At 40.2% G+C, this 18,195-nt stretch overlaps 1 protein-coding gene across 1 annotated transcript in view; it reads right to left on the bottom strand.

Moving 5' to 3' along the window:
* FAF1 (Fas associated factor 1) overlaps positions 1-18,195 on the bottom strand; it is a 172,505-nt gene that overhangs the window by 87,243 nt on the left and 67,067 nt on the right. Inside the window, exon 8 of the mRNA XM_035122849.2 lies at positions 3,913-3,999. Within this exon, the coding sequence (XP_034978740.1) occupies positions 3,913-3,999 (87 nt within the window). The remainder of the gene's footprint in view (positions 1-3,912; positions 4,000-18,195) is intronic.

Below are 18,195 nucleotides of genomic sequence, written 5' to 3'. Positions count from 1 at the left end.
ACAGCCACTTATCTAATTTTATCATCTACCTAATAGAATATCTCTTCTCTCAAACTAACTTTTGTCTCAGTCTTTTTCTCCTTTTTTTGGAGAAAAGCATTTTATTTTCTCTCTTCTTTCTGCAAGAACCAACTCCCCTGAAAAGTAGCATAGATCTGTTCCTAAATTAACTCTTATTCAGAAACCATTAACTTTTCACTCTGTATGACTTCCTTTGAGGGTCAGGTAAATAAAAAATGTGATCAACACTGAACTTTTTAAAAGTCTTGTATTCATGAAATGGTACTGTGTTATTTTTCTGCTGGAGCGCTCACCAGTTCACCAGAAACACATGAAACAGCAAGCATGATCTAGAAAATCGGAGAAGCAGAATTCTTGCAGTTCCACTCATGGGTACAGAAGTCCTAGCGCATGATGAAAATATCATATGCATGAGGGCACTGCTGAACAGCCCCGAATAAGCCTCTTTGGCTGAGTGCACTGTCCTAGCCTACACCTTCTGCAGTGAACTAGAAGCTTCTGTACACAGAGGCTGGTCCACACCCTCCTGTGTGACCCTGATTTATTGAAATGGAATGGAACCTGACTCTTAAAATAGATCACTTTCTAATCATGCGTGGAATCTCCACAAATGGGTAGGGGATCCCACGGGGCGGGGGGAATACAGCTGGGCACAGGAAAGTCAGAAGGAGACACATGACGACAAGGCTCAGGCCCATAGTCCTTTTAGTCACATTGCCCTTTCAGGGCTGTAACACCTAGCAGGGCTATAGAAGCAAAGGGCTCACGTAATTTTAAGGCAGTGTAAGCAATGTAGAATGGCATGTAGGAAAGTCACCCACATTTCTCACTGACCATGGAGGCTGGTGAAAGCTTTATTGGTCTAGATATGGCCCACAAGTCCCACATTAGCCTTCCCCAATCTGGCACCCTCTGGATGTCCTGGGCTACAACTCCCATCATCCCTGGCCATTGCCCATGCTGGCTAAGACTAATGGGACTTGTAATCCAAAGTATCTGGAAGGTACCACATTGGCAAAGGCAGACCTACATTGTCCACCTTTGGTCTTAAAGTGGCCACAAGTGTTTGAGGAGACTATAGGAAGTAAAGGGGCTCTTGTTGCCATTTTAAGTCAATTATGTTCACTACAATAATAGTTTCTATTAAAAACCCGAACTGCTAATGGAACTTATTCACAGACTGTGTACAACTGATTTCCTGCCCCTATAGTTTTACCCCCATAGTTTTTCAACAGCTTAGAGACAGTTGGGAGGTTACTACCCTAATTGCACCAGACATTATTAAGCTGACATATTGACTGACAGTGGCAAACAACAAAAAGAAATATCATGGCAAGCGAAATATTTTTAGCGCCAATCAGAGAGATCCCTACCCCCCAAAGGTAGATCATCTGAAAATTGGAGAAATGAAAATCATATACTGTGTTTGAATTAGATCAAGCAATTACAAATTCCCAGTGCTAGCGTTACTCCTACTCTGTGGATGCTGGGGCGAAATATCATTCTCATAAGGTAAAATAACATCTTAGCTATCTTTCAACATCCTTGTTTCTCAGCTAAATTGATACAGCATGAAAACATTCCCTTACCAGTAGACTTTTAGATACTGATTTAATAAAAAAATTGAAAGAGTTATTGCTTACAGTTTCCCATATGTTGTTAGCCTAAAACGACAAATGAAGAACATGCCATTGCTCTAAAGGGAAGTGCAGTAACGTTGCTTTAAAAACAGCTCTTGACTTTGATGCATTTCTGGTAATGCAGAAGATTGAAGCTTATGAGGTTCATAGGAGACTCGATTACACAGGAATCTAATTATTGGAAGTCTATTTAGTTGTCCTGTTTGCTAAGGCAAAGGTTAACGAGAACTGCACTGAAAAAACCTCCTGTGGTATTACAAAGTATTTCTTATGGTGCATAAAATGTAAATGAAAAGTATTCTAATCAAGTCCTTCTTTAACTCTTTGTTAAAAGTTAGATCTCTGCTCTTGGGTAGTACCATTGAGACATCTTTCTGCCAAAAATTAAGTTATTACCAAAAGAAGGGGAATTAAAAAAGAAAGGGGGGAATCAGGCACAGGGGAATATTTGGCGATAAACTTTCTGAGTGAATTGTCTATAAATGACAAAAGAGAGAGAAGTGTTCTAACTGTTATTGCTAATGTTAAATCTTCATAAATATTAAGTTGGTGGCTTTAATTTCAGATAGAAATTAATTATATTTTTGGGAGTAACACGTTCAGAACTGTTTACACAGCTGACAGGCCTCAGCTGCAGTAGTTTCAAGCTGGGAGCTTTCTGGACTCGTCTGCCTGAAAAGCAGATGACTTAACAATCACCAGTTTCATTAAACTTGAAAAGAAAGAAAAAATATCACCTGCAACATTGTCACTTGTTAAAACAGAGTTTAAAAACAGATTTGTGCATTTTTTACATGCTGGACATCCTATCCTACAAGGAGGTGTTATGTTTTTGTTGGCTGTTTTCCAAACAGCTGCTGGCATTTGGATTAGAAATCATGGGTTTTCAAATCCTTTCTGGCCTTAACTCAAATAGCAACAGATGACAACACACCAATATATTTCAGAGGTTGCAATTAACCTTGTCTATGTTTGTTTTTATCTAAAGCTTCAGTTCTACTTCCAACACAAGGACTAGCTACTTTCCCAGAAAATATCAGTGTGGCACTGTTCTGCCAAATGGGCAGCAATGTGCGGTCATTCTTTGAACTCAGAATACAAAAACAAGAAAATTCAAATTAAATAAATTAAATGCAGGGAGATAGCACATTTCCCAACAGGTTGCAAAAGAAATCACAGCCATTGCAGTAGTTATTGTAAGATTAAAACATGAGTTATGGCCCTAATCCCAAAAGCCTTTTTAAAGTGGACCCTATGACTAGCACAAATATAGTAAAACTTTTCCTTTTTTGATGAGCAAAGACAGGAGGTTCCTTCAGTCCTATTCCCTTCCTGTCACAGATTGACTTTTAAACCTTGGAAAATGGACTAGAGAAAAGTATGCAAAGAACTGAAGCCTTAAACATTTCAGGTAGTACTTGAGCATGTGCTCAAATGTTGTTTGAATTTGGCTGTCCTTCCTGAATGGGGGTCACAGAACATCATATTTATGTGGTCCTACTATTCTTCACCTTTTAAAAAATGAAAAAGACTCCAAATTTTACTAAAACAATAGTTAACTTACAACATTAAGTGTATCTTACATCCTACATCCACTAATAAGGCCCTTCCTATTTTACTAAATGGAAAGAGTAGCAAAAAGCATTCATAGCTGTTACACATTTGATTCTTTATAGCTCAAACGTCCACCATGTAATATGAATTAGGAGTATTTGTACCATGTTGTTGCAATAAACAAGCTACATTTTCAAGAAGTCTTCCATCTGTGCCTTCCTTCCCTTACTCTTATTCTATTGGTTATTTTAGTCATATAAGCCATATCCCATATCTGAGCCAGCCATCTTCTACTGGACAGTTCTCTATGAAGGCACCTCCGTAAAGGAGGCTTTTTCTCTTTCTCACTCACTTGGCACACTTGAAACTCCCAAGCCACACAATGTAAGCACACAGCCTGTTCTGGCCCCTTCCAAACCAGGCAGTAGAAATCCTGGACTGTGCTCTGACTGTGCTCTGGTCATTTCAATTGACCTATTCAGAACAGCTTATGAAATAAATGTTTCAGTGCTTTACTGGATCAGTCAAACAGTTAAGCACCAAATATTGAATTACTAATATAACTTCAGGAGCTTGGGCCAACTCCACAATTATATGATACACAGGAGTATAGTAAAAATGAAGTGTTTTTCATAGAGTCTGAAAACAAAATCATCACATGTACAAAAAAAAGAAGAAGTAGTAAATTGTGACTTACTGAATCATCTGTAGCAGAAGCAGGCCAGCCTTCCCACAACTGATGACGAACAGGGATACTAGTCAGGTCATACACATTTCGCTTAACCTACAGAAACAACAAAAAATTGTTTAGGCGAACTGCTGTTGTCAAAACTATTTACCCTTTGTGAGGTCATTTAAAATGTGCAAACAATTTCACTCAGCCTCAAAACAATCCTGTTCAGCGATTCAGATATTAATGTGGAACTCAAGCTGAGAAATGACACTTTGCTCAAGGCAACCACAGCGACCTCAATGGGAACTGGGACCCAAATTCAAGGCGCCTACAATCCAAGCCAAAGGCTACATCAACTGGACCACCACCTTCTAAACAAAGGTATTTGAAAGATATTTCCATGGATTCAAAATGCCGAGTGTAAGCAGAAAGGGCACTGTGGATTTAGTAAACCGTAACTGACTGACATGCATAGGATTTTTTTTCACCCCATGAATATTATGTAAATACAGTCCAGGGTCCTAGTATCTGTGATGCTGTGATGTACCAAAATTGAGGGAAAGTGAAAGCACTGAAGTTGTTCAGTATTCAGTTATTTATTTTAAATCTCTCTTACCCACTCTTCATTGCCAAGGCAATCCCAGAACAGGTTATGTCAAGAGTATGTTACATTGAAATCAAAACAAAATGCATATTAAAATAAAGCAACAGAACAGGACCCTAAAATCAACAAGATGGCCTGTAATTCAGCAAATTCCTCCAAAGGTCTGAGCAAATCAGCAAGTTTTCAGCTAGTGCTGGAAACTCAACAGAGTTGGTGCCAGCCATATGGGGACAGAAGAGAAATCCACAGTCTGCACGCCTATACAAAGAAGGCCCTCTCTCGTGTTACTGATGTATGTACACAATGCAGGTCTATCCACATGGCAGGCAATCATTAGCTGTACACAAACAGTTCAGGACCACTGATATTTTGCAACACCTACTTGTTGCAGCACCTACGTCTGCCTGCTACTGTTCTCTGTAGCTCTAGGTGCATGTTGAATTTTTAAACCCATTATATGAGAAGTGCCCCTGTGGAACTTCCATCAGATCCCATTCAAAGGATGATTTGAAGAGCATTAAAATGTAGCATGCAATTACGAGGATTGAGGCTGAGGCTGACTTTCCATTTCTTCAACTGGAATGGTCTTAAGTATGGTCTTAAAGATCTCTCAAATATATGTTTTCAACAAATATTGCTTCTCTTCCATATTTTAATACATAATGTTAAGTAATTACTTAGAAATTCTGCAACTGCAGAAACTTGTGTAATTACTGAAATAAAATGCACCTATTTGAAGAAAATTCAGTATTAGGTTTTAATACTAGGAATACTAGACCACTACGGACAATTTAGAAAATAGAAATTAACATTCTGGAAAATTCCACCAGAACCTCAACAACTTTCACCCCACCATCAGCCTGAGTCTAGACCAAACCACACAGCAGTTTAATTTTCTGGATAGTATTGTGCAACAACACAATGGACATAAAGCACCCACCTTTTATTGGAAACCTACTGACAGCTACATACATGCCCATGCAGTATGGGTGGGGTGGGGCAGCCAGTACATTTCCCCCAAGCCTTTGGAGGGCTAAACTGGTGGGGGTCCCTGCCAGGGGCCTGCCAAACCTACACTGTTATGCCAAGAACACCCTGTGCCTCCCAGCCAACCAGGGACTTAATGGGCGAAACGACCATGTATGCACTGCAAGGCTTCCATAGTAAAACTTGGAGCTGGAACAGATGGTGGCGGTGCCGCAGTGGTGTATCTCATGGACTGCGAGTCTATCTACTGAATTTTTTTCCACGAATAAGACATCCCCATATATAAGATGACCCCTATTTTTTTGAACCCAAAATTAAGAAAACGAATCCCTAAAATAGAAGTGAAAATCTGGATTGGCGGCGGCAAGTTGTTGATCTTTTTTGGGGCGATCACCCTCAAAGTTTCCAGCATGAGGTGTATGCAGTGCACCATGGTGCAGAAGCAAAGGCAGCGACTGGGGGGGGGTACCACACGCTCCCCCTCAGTGGCAGCAGCTGCTGCGGGAAAGCAGGCTTCCAAGTAGGATGCCAAGGAAGAGCCATGGGAAAACAGTGGCTGCTGTGTGTCGGGCCATGCTATCGAGCAAACTGAGCTGAGGAAGGTGGTGAGCGGGCTGGGGGCAGGGTGGGAGTCTGAGAGAGGAAGAGGGGGGAAAGGAAAGAAGGGCAAGGAGAGGTAACTGAGGCACTGGCAGCTCTCAGCGGCAGCAGTTGCTCTCAATCCAGTGGTCGAGCCAGCGGAGGCTTCAGGAGGCGAGCCAGTCACCAGCTTGCAGTCCGGGGGGGGGAGAAAGGGGGGCAGCAGCAGGAGGGACCTCCTCAGCCCGCCCAAGCCAAAATCCCGGACATATGCTTAAATATGCCCATGTTCCGTGTACAAGATGACCCCCAATTTTAAACTAATTTTTAAAGCAAAAAAACCTCGTCTTATGCATGGGAAAATACAGTTTATCTATATCATCTATATCTATACACACACACACACACACACACACACACACACACACACAGAAGTCAATGTGGCCCACTTTCTCTGGTGAGAGTGGCAGATCTACCCATCAGCTATGAGTAAATTTGTTATTTATTTATAATGTGCACATCCCACCTCAGCTAGCAACTAATACAAATTGGTTTCCAAAATATAATAATCTTATGCTGTGTTTTCTAAAATATCTGTTAGTTTTGGGAAGTCTAGAAATAATGCATAAACTGCAAACTAATATTTTCTGCCAGGTTCCCAAAAATGTTCTATCACAGCAATAAACATGATACATTTAATTTCAATAATTATGAATATTTCATCAGCCTTTTTGTTGACTAAATACTAAAGCAGCCAAATAAGTTTAATGAACCAAAAGTTTTATTTCCAAAAAGCCTGTGAAGTAAAAATAACTAAAATCTGGAGTTGGATTCCTTACATTCCTTTCTAATTCCAAAGTACAACACCACAGTATTATGAAATAAACAGTATTCTCCTTTTTCCATTCACTCATCTGTAACTGCACTGATTTCAATAACATTCCTTTGCTATTCTAAGCCTGAAAGGCATGCTCTGGTTATAGTGTTATGTTGGTATAAAGCACAATGCCAGACTGATGTGCTGAACAAAAGTGATCAAAGTTCGAGTAATGTTAGCCAACGCACAAGTATTCTGCTTCATTATTCAACCAGAATGACATCTGTTGAGCAACTCGTTGCAGAATACACTAGTTGTTAGAGACCAGCCTCAGCTGGGAGGTACCATGTAAAATGTATTAGGGTTATGTTTGATTAAACAAACTGCTGAGGCTATATTCACAAATGGGTTCTGAAAAGATGCCAAAGTCAGTCTCCCTCTCTAACCACAGTATGCTTTTAAAAAAAGAGTCTGCTTTCCCAGTGATGCAACAATGGTGTAATTGTTTAAAATCTGTCTCTAAACAGATTTTAAAATTTATTTGTATAATATGAAAATATACATTCTGTACTGGGGATATTTTTACATAGACTGAATGCCCATATGTATCTATGCAGGTCTCAAACATGGGGGCAGGGAGAGACTTTACTTGAGCTTGGTGGTCTGAATGGAGGGGGGGATCTGCAAGCTTAATAATGGGGTTAAACTGTGGATCGGGGTGGGGAATCCACAGTCCTTCTGATATTCCTGTACTCTCATCAGTTTCAGCTAACATGGCCAATGGTCAAGGGTGATAAAAACTGTAAAGGTAAAGGGACCCCTGACCATTAGGTCCAGTCGTGACCAACTCTGGGGTTGCGGCACTCACCTTGCGTTATTGGCCGAGGGAGCTGGCGTACAGCTTCCAGGTCATGTGGCCAGCATGATAAAGCCGCTTCTGGCGAACCAGAGCAGCACACGGAAATGCCGTTTACCTTCCCGCTTGGAGCAGTACCTATTTATCTATTTGCACTTTCACGTGCTTTTGAACTGCTTGGTTGCCAGGGGCTGGGACCGAGCAACGGGAACTCACCCCATCCCAGGGATTCGAACCGCTGACCCCTAGGCTCTGTGGTTTAACTCACAGTTAAGCAATATATTGAAGGTCACAGGTTCCCCAACATAGATTATGCTTAAAGGAGTTTGTGAAAACCTATTGCCTGTTTCTATATGTGGTATCAAGATATTGTAAAATCTTGAGAGATTTTCTGGAGCCAATCAGAAGCAGTGTTAGAGCAGTAGAAGACTGAGTGAGAGAGCTTGTGCCAACAACTATAGGACTTGTAATGTAAGAGGGCAGATACCATGGCTTAACATGAACAAACACAATTTCAGCAGGAACTATAAAGAACTCTGGGCCTAGAGAATACATGCCACATAGATCAGGGGTCCAGCTCACACAATGCTAAGTCAAACTTAGCACAAACAAACAAATGTGCAAGTTCCTGGAGAGAAGATTGCAGCCACTTAGCTCAGCAGTAAAACTGGGGAAGAGCAAGGTTTGGTTTTGTGTTGTGTTGTGTTGAACAAACCTGGGCTCATGGCTAAGCCCTTTAGAAAACCACAAGCTGTAAAACACCAGGCACCCAGCTTTCTGGAGAAAGCTAAACCACAAGCCCGTGTTCTGACAACATACTAAGCCAAACCATGGCTAAGCTCAGCAGCAAAAAGAAAGAAGGGGGGGGGAGGAAGGAGCAAAGCATCTAGGAGTTTGGCTTAGCATTACATGTGAACCAGGACACAGATATATGTTGAATGGTCTCTCAAATTTAGCCAGAGAAGCCAATAGGGTGTGACAGTCATCTAGTAGAAGGAGACACACACACACACACACACACACAGAGAGAGAGAGAGAGAGAGAGAGAGAGAGAGAGAGAGAGAGAGAGAGAGAGAAAGTACCCTAAGAATCAGAGACCGCAAGCCCATAGGATACACAGACCCCAGAACATAAAATAAAAAGTAAGTTCTACCTCTACTCTCCAATGTACACAGAATAATCACTAGATCCCACAAACAGGAAACAGTGTGTAAAGGGAATTCTTTCTGCTCATGAAATGAAAGTTAAGATCCAAGTCATTATGCTTTGGTGATGCTGCTACAGTTGGGCTTCAGAAAGAGTGTTCAAGAAGATTGCACTTGAATATTTTTCATCACTTACATCATTTTCACCATCTAAAACAATGCATGAAAGAAGAATTTGCTCCATAAGTGAAAGTAGAGGGTGTAAATCTGGATGGAACACTAGTGCATTCTAGACACATGCTTCTCCAAACACACACACACACACACGGATGAGGCATCAGCTAGAGCATAGGTAGTCATCACAGTGCCCTCCAGATTTTGCTGGACCACCACTCCCATCTGCCCTATGTTTGTTGGGGCTCATGGGAGTTATAGCCCACAACATTGGGAGGGTACAATGTTAACTACCCTTGCACCAGAGTCTAATGTGATAAAATAAAGCATTTTTACCCAGAAAGGTGATGACATAGCAACTGGAGAAAGGGACTACAATTTTATTTGTGCCTTTTCAGTGTTAGCAATGGGTCATTGCTAACATTCTGAATGTGGGGATTTCAAGGGGAGTTAGATTTGACCACAGCAGCATTTTGGTATGCTTATTTGGAGCAGAACTTATATTTTCAATAAGTAATGCCATATTTGGGGTATCTATATTGTATCTAACCTCTTATTTTAAAACAATTCAATATTAAATTATACTCTCCAACACCATGAAATTGAAAATTCAAACCTTCAATGGTCCCAATTTTATTTATTCAATATTTATTTCCTCTTAATACTGAATTTTTTCCACAAAAACTTCTTAGCACAAGAAACTAGTAAGTTGCTCAAAAAATGGCGTTCTGCAGTACTTCGTTTTGGGAAATATAATAAAAAATATCAAGTCTAAATGGCTCTCCGATAAACAGTCTGGAAAACTGCAAAAAATGCTAAATGAATAAATCTTCTAGTAATAATAATAATAATTGTAATAATAATGTCCAATACCTGTTTCTTAGGATATAAGATGATATTGGATCAAGAAATCCAATATCATCTTCTATCATGTAAGCCAATTAAGAACAAGAGCAAACTAATACCTGAGCAGCTTTATCTGTTTTGTGCATACGACATTATTTTACTATCATCAATGGAATAACACGGTTTGCACTGTGACGTATACCTGGATGTCTCTGTCTTTCAAATATCACATGTCCTGCCCCCAACAGACTTGTTGTTTAAGGGCACCTGCAGCAGCATTGGAAAACAAACAGATCAATACAACAGACAAATGGAGTGATGAGGGGTCATTGACGCAGGATTGTATTACAGAACAGGTGGGTTCCAAGGATTCTTTCTGAGATAGAGACAGAGTAAGTAAGAAAGAGAGAAAGCATAAGATTGTGTGCATGTGTTAATGCCACTTTACTCAGGTTTGTGAAGATACTGTCTAAGGCTGAAACTGAAAACTCATTTGCAAAGACGTATATATCACTGAACACACTGAGTAAACATGATTAGGGTTACACTTGTAAAGGGTAAAGGACAGTGCTGAAAAACAACAAGGGTATTTTCCTGTGAAATCCTTACTTGTCAGATCAGAACTAAGTCCCACTAAGTTCAATGGGATTCTCAATGGGAAGTGTGCATAGGATTGCAGCTTAAAGACTGTAGCATGCAAGACAAACAAAAGACTAAAAATTGTTGCAAGACATTTTTCTTCTTCAGCTTTTCCACATCAAAGACCCACTCCAGCCCCATATGCACTATGGTACTCAACTCTGGCATTTTTTTCTCAACTTTGATTTTTTAAAGAAAAGATAATAATTTTGGACTTCTCTATATTTCTCTCTCTTCCTCGCTTCGCCTCCCCTTTATCACAGTGTGTGTGTGTGTGTGTGTGTGGAGAGAGAGAGAGAGAGAGAGAGAGAGAGTTTCATTGATTACCAGCCCCACTTTAACTTTCTCCTTTTCTTGCTCTGTCCCCCTCTTTTTCTCCAAACCCTTTCCCCCTCATAAGAAAATCCTAATGATTCCTAACATGGAATTTGCCTCTCTCTTTTTACGGCTGCCACAAAACTAGGCTGGTATCTTTATCAAATTTTATGCCACAACTCAAAGATCATAATCCGGGTCAGTCTCCATCAGATCATACGTTATTAGCATACATGTGAAGTTAGGGTGAATAGGATCTCCCCTATTTTGTCCTAACTCTTTTTAATTACAAACCAGCAGGAGACAGAGATCTGGATCTGGAGGACAGTACTATACTGGGAAAGGGCTCAACCTCTCTTTACTGCACTGCTTTCCCTAGTGAAATCACTCCCAAGCTGCTGTTTGCCCTGCAAGGGAATTCACACAGTACCATACACAACATCTCTTGCCCCACCTTTAGTTTGGCCCTCATTCATTCCAAATAATATTTTATTGGCTACTATTTCATCCAGCCTTCAGTAGCTTTCTGGTGCCAATCCCTGATATCTCAAAGGAAGCAATAGGAGAAAGCCCTCAGAGTCAAATAAAAATTGAGAGAATCTTCTTGATCCACTAGGAGGCACAAAAACAGAAAGACAGCATTTTTAAAACCACCAACTTTCTTGATCCTTTTGAGGTTCTTTGCTTGTGACTTCACTATTTCTTTTAAATTTTCTTTTTATTAAATATTTTCTTGGTTTAAAAAGTACATGCCTTGTCTCTTTTTTCAGGTTGTACTGTCTCTCTTACAGATCAGTTACATTTGTTGTGAGACATTATTGCTGAGTACAGTATTAAGGTTGGGGCAGAAGAGGGGGGAGAGGGGTGGTGAGGCTTATATTCTTTTGTATAGTGTACGTGTGGGGTTTTGTGCCAGCGTCAACTGGGTGGGTTCTCTTTATATTTGTTTATTACATGGTAGTGAGAGGTATTGGGGGGCAGAGCGTGGTTGGTTGTCTGTGGTTGGCTGCAGTAGGGTTTGTTTGCATTTGGGGGGGGGTATTGTGTCAGGTAAGCCAGATTGATTTGTATGCTGTTGGTGGATTCTTGTTGTTGTCTTGCTGGGCTGTCTATATGATAAAGGGGAGCCATACTGGGTGAAGGCATCCTCTTCCATTTGTCCCTGTGTCAGTTTCAGTTTATTGGTTAGCTTTTCTAGTAAGGCCATTTCCCACACAATTTGATACCATTGGTCCATGTTTACTCCTGACAAGTCTCCCCAGTGTCTGGCTATGAGCCTTCTGGCTGCTGAGAGTAGGTGGGTTATAAGCTCTGTATAATGTGAGTGGCCATTACGATCTTGGAGGATGGTGACCTCACTATTTCTAAGAAACAAAAGAAGTATGAGAATATATCAGAGTAAGAATAAATAAGTATATCAGGCAATACCTACTACATGTCCAGCAGCCATGCCTTGACATCCATCAACCTAATATAAATGGTATTTCAATATGCAATAAAAACGTTCACAGCCAAAAGACTCAGTGTAAGTTTCCAGCATTCCTTAGTACAGTAGATCATATCTGCTGATTGTACTTACAGCAGAACAGGAGTCCTTATATTAGACCGCATACCATTTTCCACAGTAGCCAAATGGAGAGCATCAGCACCTGATACACAGTGGCAAGGTTTCCATATTCCCTTTCCCTTTGGCAAGGTTATATAAAAGGGAGAAAATGCTCACTATGTTCCAAATCCACTATGCTCTCAAATCCTGTTCTTAGGTGGAGGGCCAAGCATTTCATTAGTCGCAAGAGATGCTACAAGTTACCAATACTGAAAGTGATCAACTCGCAAAGGAAGACAAGTTGAATGCTTAACAAAATGCTGTCTATAATGTTGTTCTCAAATCTTGCAGAGTTACCACAATAACTCAGCAGATGCAACAGGTTTTGCTAGAGCTGAAATGAGAACAAACTACACAATTCTTAACGTTGACAATGAATGAACATGTTTGGAGACACTTAGCTGTTTATCATGTGTTTGGACGGGCCAGATACTTTGGCACATATGGTGACATTTTCCAGCTTGACAAAGTATGGGCCAGCAGTTTGGTGTAAGCCTGCAGTGTGTGTTCCTTTATCTATGGGCATTCAAATTGTGTTTATTGGCTGCAATACTGGTAACATAAGAGTTGTTGGATAAGCTGTATCCCTGGAGTTAGGAAGATATAGATAGATGATAGATAGATAGATAGATAGATACCGGTAGATAGATAGATAGATAGATAGATAGATAGATAGATAGATAGATAGATATAGATAGATAGATAGATGATAGATAGATATGAGAATGAAATGTTTAAAAGACCATAAGACAATCCCCTGCAACAGACATGAAAGCTTTTCTGTAAAATCTGGACAAAAATAGTGATATTGCATTGATTGCAGCAATGGTATAGTACTGCAGCATCTAAATGTGTATGAATAGTTTAAACTATCATCTCATTGACTTTACATTAAAAAATGAGGTCTCACACGTTATAGATAAAAACAGAAATGCTGACAAAGAGAGCACATCTTAAGTAATCCTGCCTTGCAATACCTCAGTTCTTGAACAGCTGCGTTTTTTAATGTTTCGGCTCCGGAACGCCAAAAACCTGGAAGTAAATGCTCTGGTTTTCAAAGTTTTTTGGAATCTGAACATCTGATGCGGCTTCCGCTTGGGTGCAAGAAGCTCTTGCAACCAATCATAAGCCACACCTCGGTTGTCGAACATTTTGGAAGTCGAACAATTTTCAGGAACGGATTATGCTCGAAAACCGAGGTTTGACTGTATAATTTTACTTTCCGTGACTTGTGATGCAGGCCAACATGGCATGTTTCCAGACACCATGCAAGAGAAGTGACCCAGGAATTATAATTAGAGGTTGTCCACACAGTTTAAAAGAGCCTTGGAACAAGAGATCTGGTCAAGGAGTGACTGAAGAGCCAACCAAACCCAATTCCAGCAAACAATTTTAGTGGAATCAGGCTGGCCTAGGATTTTTTGCTGCCTCTCTACACTCTAACTTGGGGCTTAATATGAGCTGAGTAGTATGTCCATTCCACATTGCATGACAAGGAGCTAACTATAACACTCTGTGTTTCTTTTTTAATTTAAAAGGGGGGGACAAATTAAGTTTGATTCAGTAACTATCACACAACTGGGTAACAATAAGCTGAATAAAAAATTATATCCAGATTCCCTGATACCATCACTAACATACATGTGGATCCCCAGTTCACTGATATAAACATGCAGTGAAGAAGTGGGTAAATCCATTCTTTTGCCATTCCTTTAACCACCTGATTGTAGATACAACATACAAAGATCAGCTAGGAACCAAATTGAAAAAAGGCTTGACTGACTGTTTTGAGGAATGGGAGAGACCTGAAATGCTAGGGGTACTTTTCTTCTAACCAGAAGTCAGATTACCTTTGTGCATCTCTTCCAAAAATGTAAACACTATCTCTCTGTCCGCGAGATTTACACACAAGGCAAACATCTCAGAATTTTGGCAGTAATGCTGCCTTTTCCATTCTAATTTTCAGTCTACTTTTGTCCAACCACATGTGGAACTCTATGAGACTGTCCTTGAATTATAATCTTCTTAGGGGTTTGAAGAATGTGCTCAGATTAAAACAGGAGAAAAACTTATCTCTGCTTCCCACAGCAGCAATGCGGGAAGCAGCATGGGGAACAGTTGAACCCCCCACCCTGATTCTTTTAATCTTGGACACCGTAAGTTGAACAGATCAGCAAGGGCAGCTTCAAAGAGCAGTGCTGAGAAGGAGAAGCAGTTTCTATCAAATGGAAACCACATCTCCCTCTTTCAGCTCAACAGATGGATGGTTGGAAGCACACCTTCTTCCAGCAAAGGAGCATTGGGAACCCACTTAAAGCTCCTAGTTGCTCCTCTGAAGCCCTGCCCTCCCTTATCTGCCCCACACCTGACATCATGTAAGACCTCAAGTGTAGAACGGATCTGAGTAGCTCTCTTAAGGTAGCTGAACCACTGTGATGGAGTGGAACACTTGACAGAAATTTTGAGCCTCATAGCAGAAAACACTCAGAGCCTCTCAAATAAGATCAAGTATGCGAGGGCAGGAAAAAAACGACCTTGAGAGATTATTTGACTGAGCAGTTTAATTTGTGTCTGGAATAAGCCAAGATAATAATGAAGCAGAGAATGCCAAAACAAGCCATTCCAAGCAGAGGTTTATTCTCATTATATAGAAAAATCTCAAATGAACATTCACAGATGTTCAATAGTTCAAGTGTTTAGAGATTTCCCAATCAATTTTTAGGTTCCGTCTTTAATACAGTATGATAATTTAATAGTAATATTAAATTAGTAGGTTCATAAGTAGCATCTAAAAGTACAGGGGGAGGTTGTGCACAATTGTTTCTGAGTAGCTATTCCCATCACACTCTTACATCCCCACGCAAGCTATTCATATGTGATAAACCATAAACAAACACACTGCTCATACAAACACCATTGACATGTACTACATGTACATGGACTCGTTGCTGGTCAATATTTCAATAATGCTGCCTTTTCCATTCTAATTTTCAGTCTACTTTTGTCAGATCCTTAACTTCCACAAGATAGGTGGAAATTAGCGCAACTGTAACCAAGGTTATAAAAATAAACTTAAACCTAAAGGTCTATTGTTTTCAAAGCTATAACTATCTATTATTATCATAGACTGTAAGAGTAAAGTGTTTAACTCCACCACACATTCTCATACAGATTACACCTAATTATAAATATACTTCATAATGAACATTAAAGTCTGTGGTATTAAGTATTCTTACATTGTCCTATTAAGCGACTAACAAGCTGTCTTACTATATTCATAGAATGAATTCTTTATAAAAAAAAATTACTTCCATTTAAACTATTCACTAACAAAGCTATTCCTTAGCTCATCCCTGCCATAACCTGCTCTATTCAGAAACATATGGGAAAAGACATTAAATAACCACTGCAAAGCATAGACTTCTAGTATTAGTGCTACACACTGCATACCCCTATTCATTATTCCACCTCCCCTATTTAATCTATCATTAAGATTCAGTGACCCTACACTAAATTTAAAGCAGATCCTTCCTTCCTCCCATGCCGAAATTCACATACTTTTCTAGTTGTAGATGCCCTCAAGTATTACCCACTCTACAGGGTTTCTCTAATCTCAGCTCTGAGCTATGTCGTGCTATACAACCATGGAATTGCCGTTTTATATCTTTAACTATGAGGGCTTGCACTTAAAAAAACAAACCACTGTGCTATTTCATTAATAAAAAAAACTTATTTAGTAAATTCCAACAGTGTAGGTTTATTTTTTTAAAAAAATCCCACAACATCTCATATTCTATAGTACCGCCAACACTATCTTTGTCAAACGCTTTGACAATACATCTCATGAATTGTTATTAGTTTTATCAACAGCAGTACATCCTAGCCAAAGCTTGCTCATCCCTATCCTTTCAATCAACCCAGGCATCCATTTAATGAGAAAATAAATGTTGTTTTTTTTAAGTAGAAAGATGATTATTTATGTTCAGCATTGTGTTTTACAATTGAAAATAGCAAACACATATGCTCTATCTGGCAGTGTCACAACGTGCTCTGCGAACTCCATTGGTTTGCTGACCAGCCTGGCAGAGCGAGCATAGATTTCTCTTGGGTATGATGGTATGTCTGGGATCTGAGAACTTGAGAAGGCATTGGATCCGAGCCTTCATCAGTTCTCCTGCACCACATGCCTGAACTGTTCCCAGCACACCACCTTTTGGGCTGTTTTGGTCAAGAGGGCCACAGAGGTGGTACGGCAGTGGTGAAATCCAAAATTGGCTCTCCCTCTCTGAGGCAAGATCTCTCTCTCGTATTAGAGACGTTAAGTTTTAACATGCTTCATGTTAAAACACACAAAGATTTGAATTAATCCAATTCTACAAAGCCTTTGCTTTATAGCAAACCTGAGAAAGCCAAATAATTGAACACACAATTTTGCCTTTATGAAATGGAGGGATAGGTCAGCATTAAAGTTATCCAAGGAAAACGGCAGAGGGCTACTGAAGAGTTCACTTTTTCTATAGGGTTGGGATATGGGGGCAATTATATAATATTTATAATATTTCCAGTCTGGAAAAATTAATTTGGCTTTGCTTTGGTTCTAGACCTTCCCAATGTTGAAATGCTTTTGTTCATGCTACTCTATCAATCTGGGATAAATGGAAATCTAAAGTAGCTCCATCTACTTTTCTATCTTTTTAAATGGGGTGTTAGGGGAGAGGTAGTACTTCTGGTACTACCTGCTGTGCTCCTTCTGGGGTAGTTTGTCCGCCTTTGGTCCCCATCCTGCACTTAGCCCTTACCTGTGGCTCCTAGCAGATGTCAGCGTGCAACAGCAGCCAGGTCAGGGTAGCCAATGGGTCTCAACCCTTGGTGACTTAAGAACTTGGATTGAACAGATGAGACTAATAGTGGGTCCACTGGTCAATAAAGTGGTTTCTGCACGTGTTGTAAAGTAAGGGCCAGATAGGGCTCATCAACTTGACAAGGTAGCTCATGTAAGAGAAGGAAAACTCTAGTCCTAAATCTCTGCTGCAACGCTTGCACTGATAGAGCAATCTGCTTGCCACTATCTCCCCTCTCCTTTCCCCACATGCTCTTCTGGGTTTTTTTCCTCCCACCACCACCCTAAGCCAATTTGGGGAGGACATGGGGGAGGAGATGGAGAAAGCTCTGTTGTGCTAGCACAAGTCCTTGTTCAGGCTTCTGCTAATAGAACCTGTTAGTTGAATCTGGCCCCTCATGTCCAGTGGAAACGTAGCCCCAGGTAAGTGTATAAAGGTTTGCCGGGAAATATGTGGGTATAAAAGAACCTGTTTTCCTTTCAGGTTTGCCCTGAGAATCAAAGTTTTTGATCAACAGTTATACTATACACCTGCACTGTTACAGGTTACAGAATTCCACTTGATCCATTAATTAAAGTGTTTGACTATGTGGGTGTTTCAAGACATCCTTGTTTTTCTTTGATTTGCTGTCCCAAATAGCTGCACAATGGAAATCAACAGGATTAACTTTCCATATGTGGCTGGTTTTTTCGGATTTGGGATGCTATGATAATGGAGAAGATCACTGCACACATTGCTGACTCCACAGGCAGCCTTTTTTCTAAAGCATATATGGGATGTTGCTTCCCCTTGGTCTTCCGACAGGGCACTGGTAAACATACACACACACATCCCGAAAGAAAGAAAAACAGGCAAAATATTTGTTCATTTAGTGTCTTTAAAATGTCTTTATCACTTT

The sequence above is a fragment of the Zootoca vivipara genome, chromosome 7, assembly GCF_963506605.1.
Source record: "Zootoca vivipara chromosome 7, rZooViv1.1, whole genome shotgun sequence".
Lineage (NCBI taxonomy): Eukaryota > Metazoa > Chordata > Lepidosauria > Squamata > Lacertidae > Zootoca > Zootoca vivipara.
The sequence above is the reverse complement of the archived record's forward strand: the minus strand, read 5'-3'. Positions and strand labels throughout refer to the sequence as shown.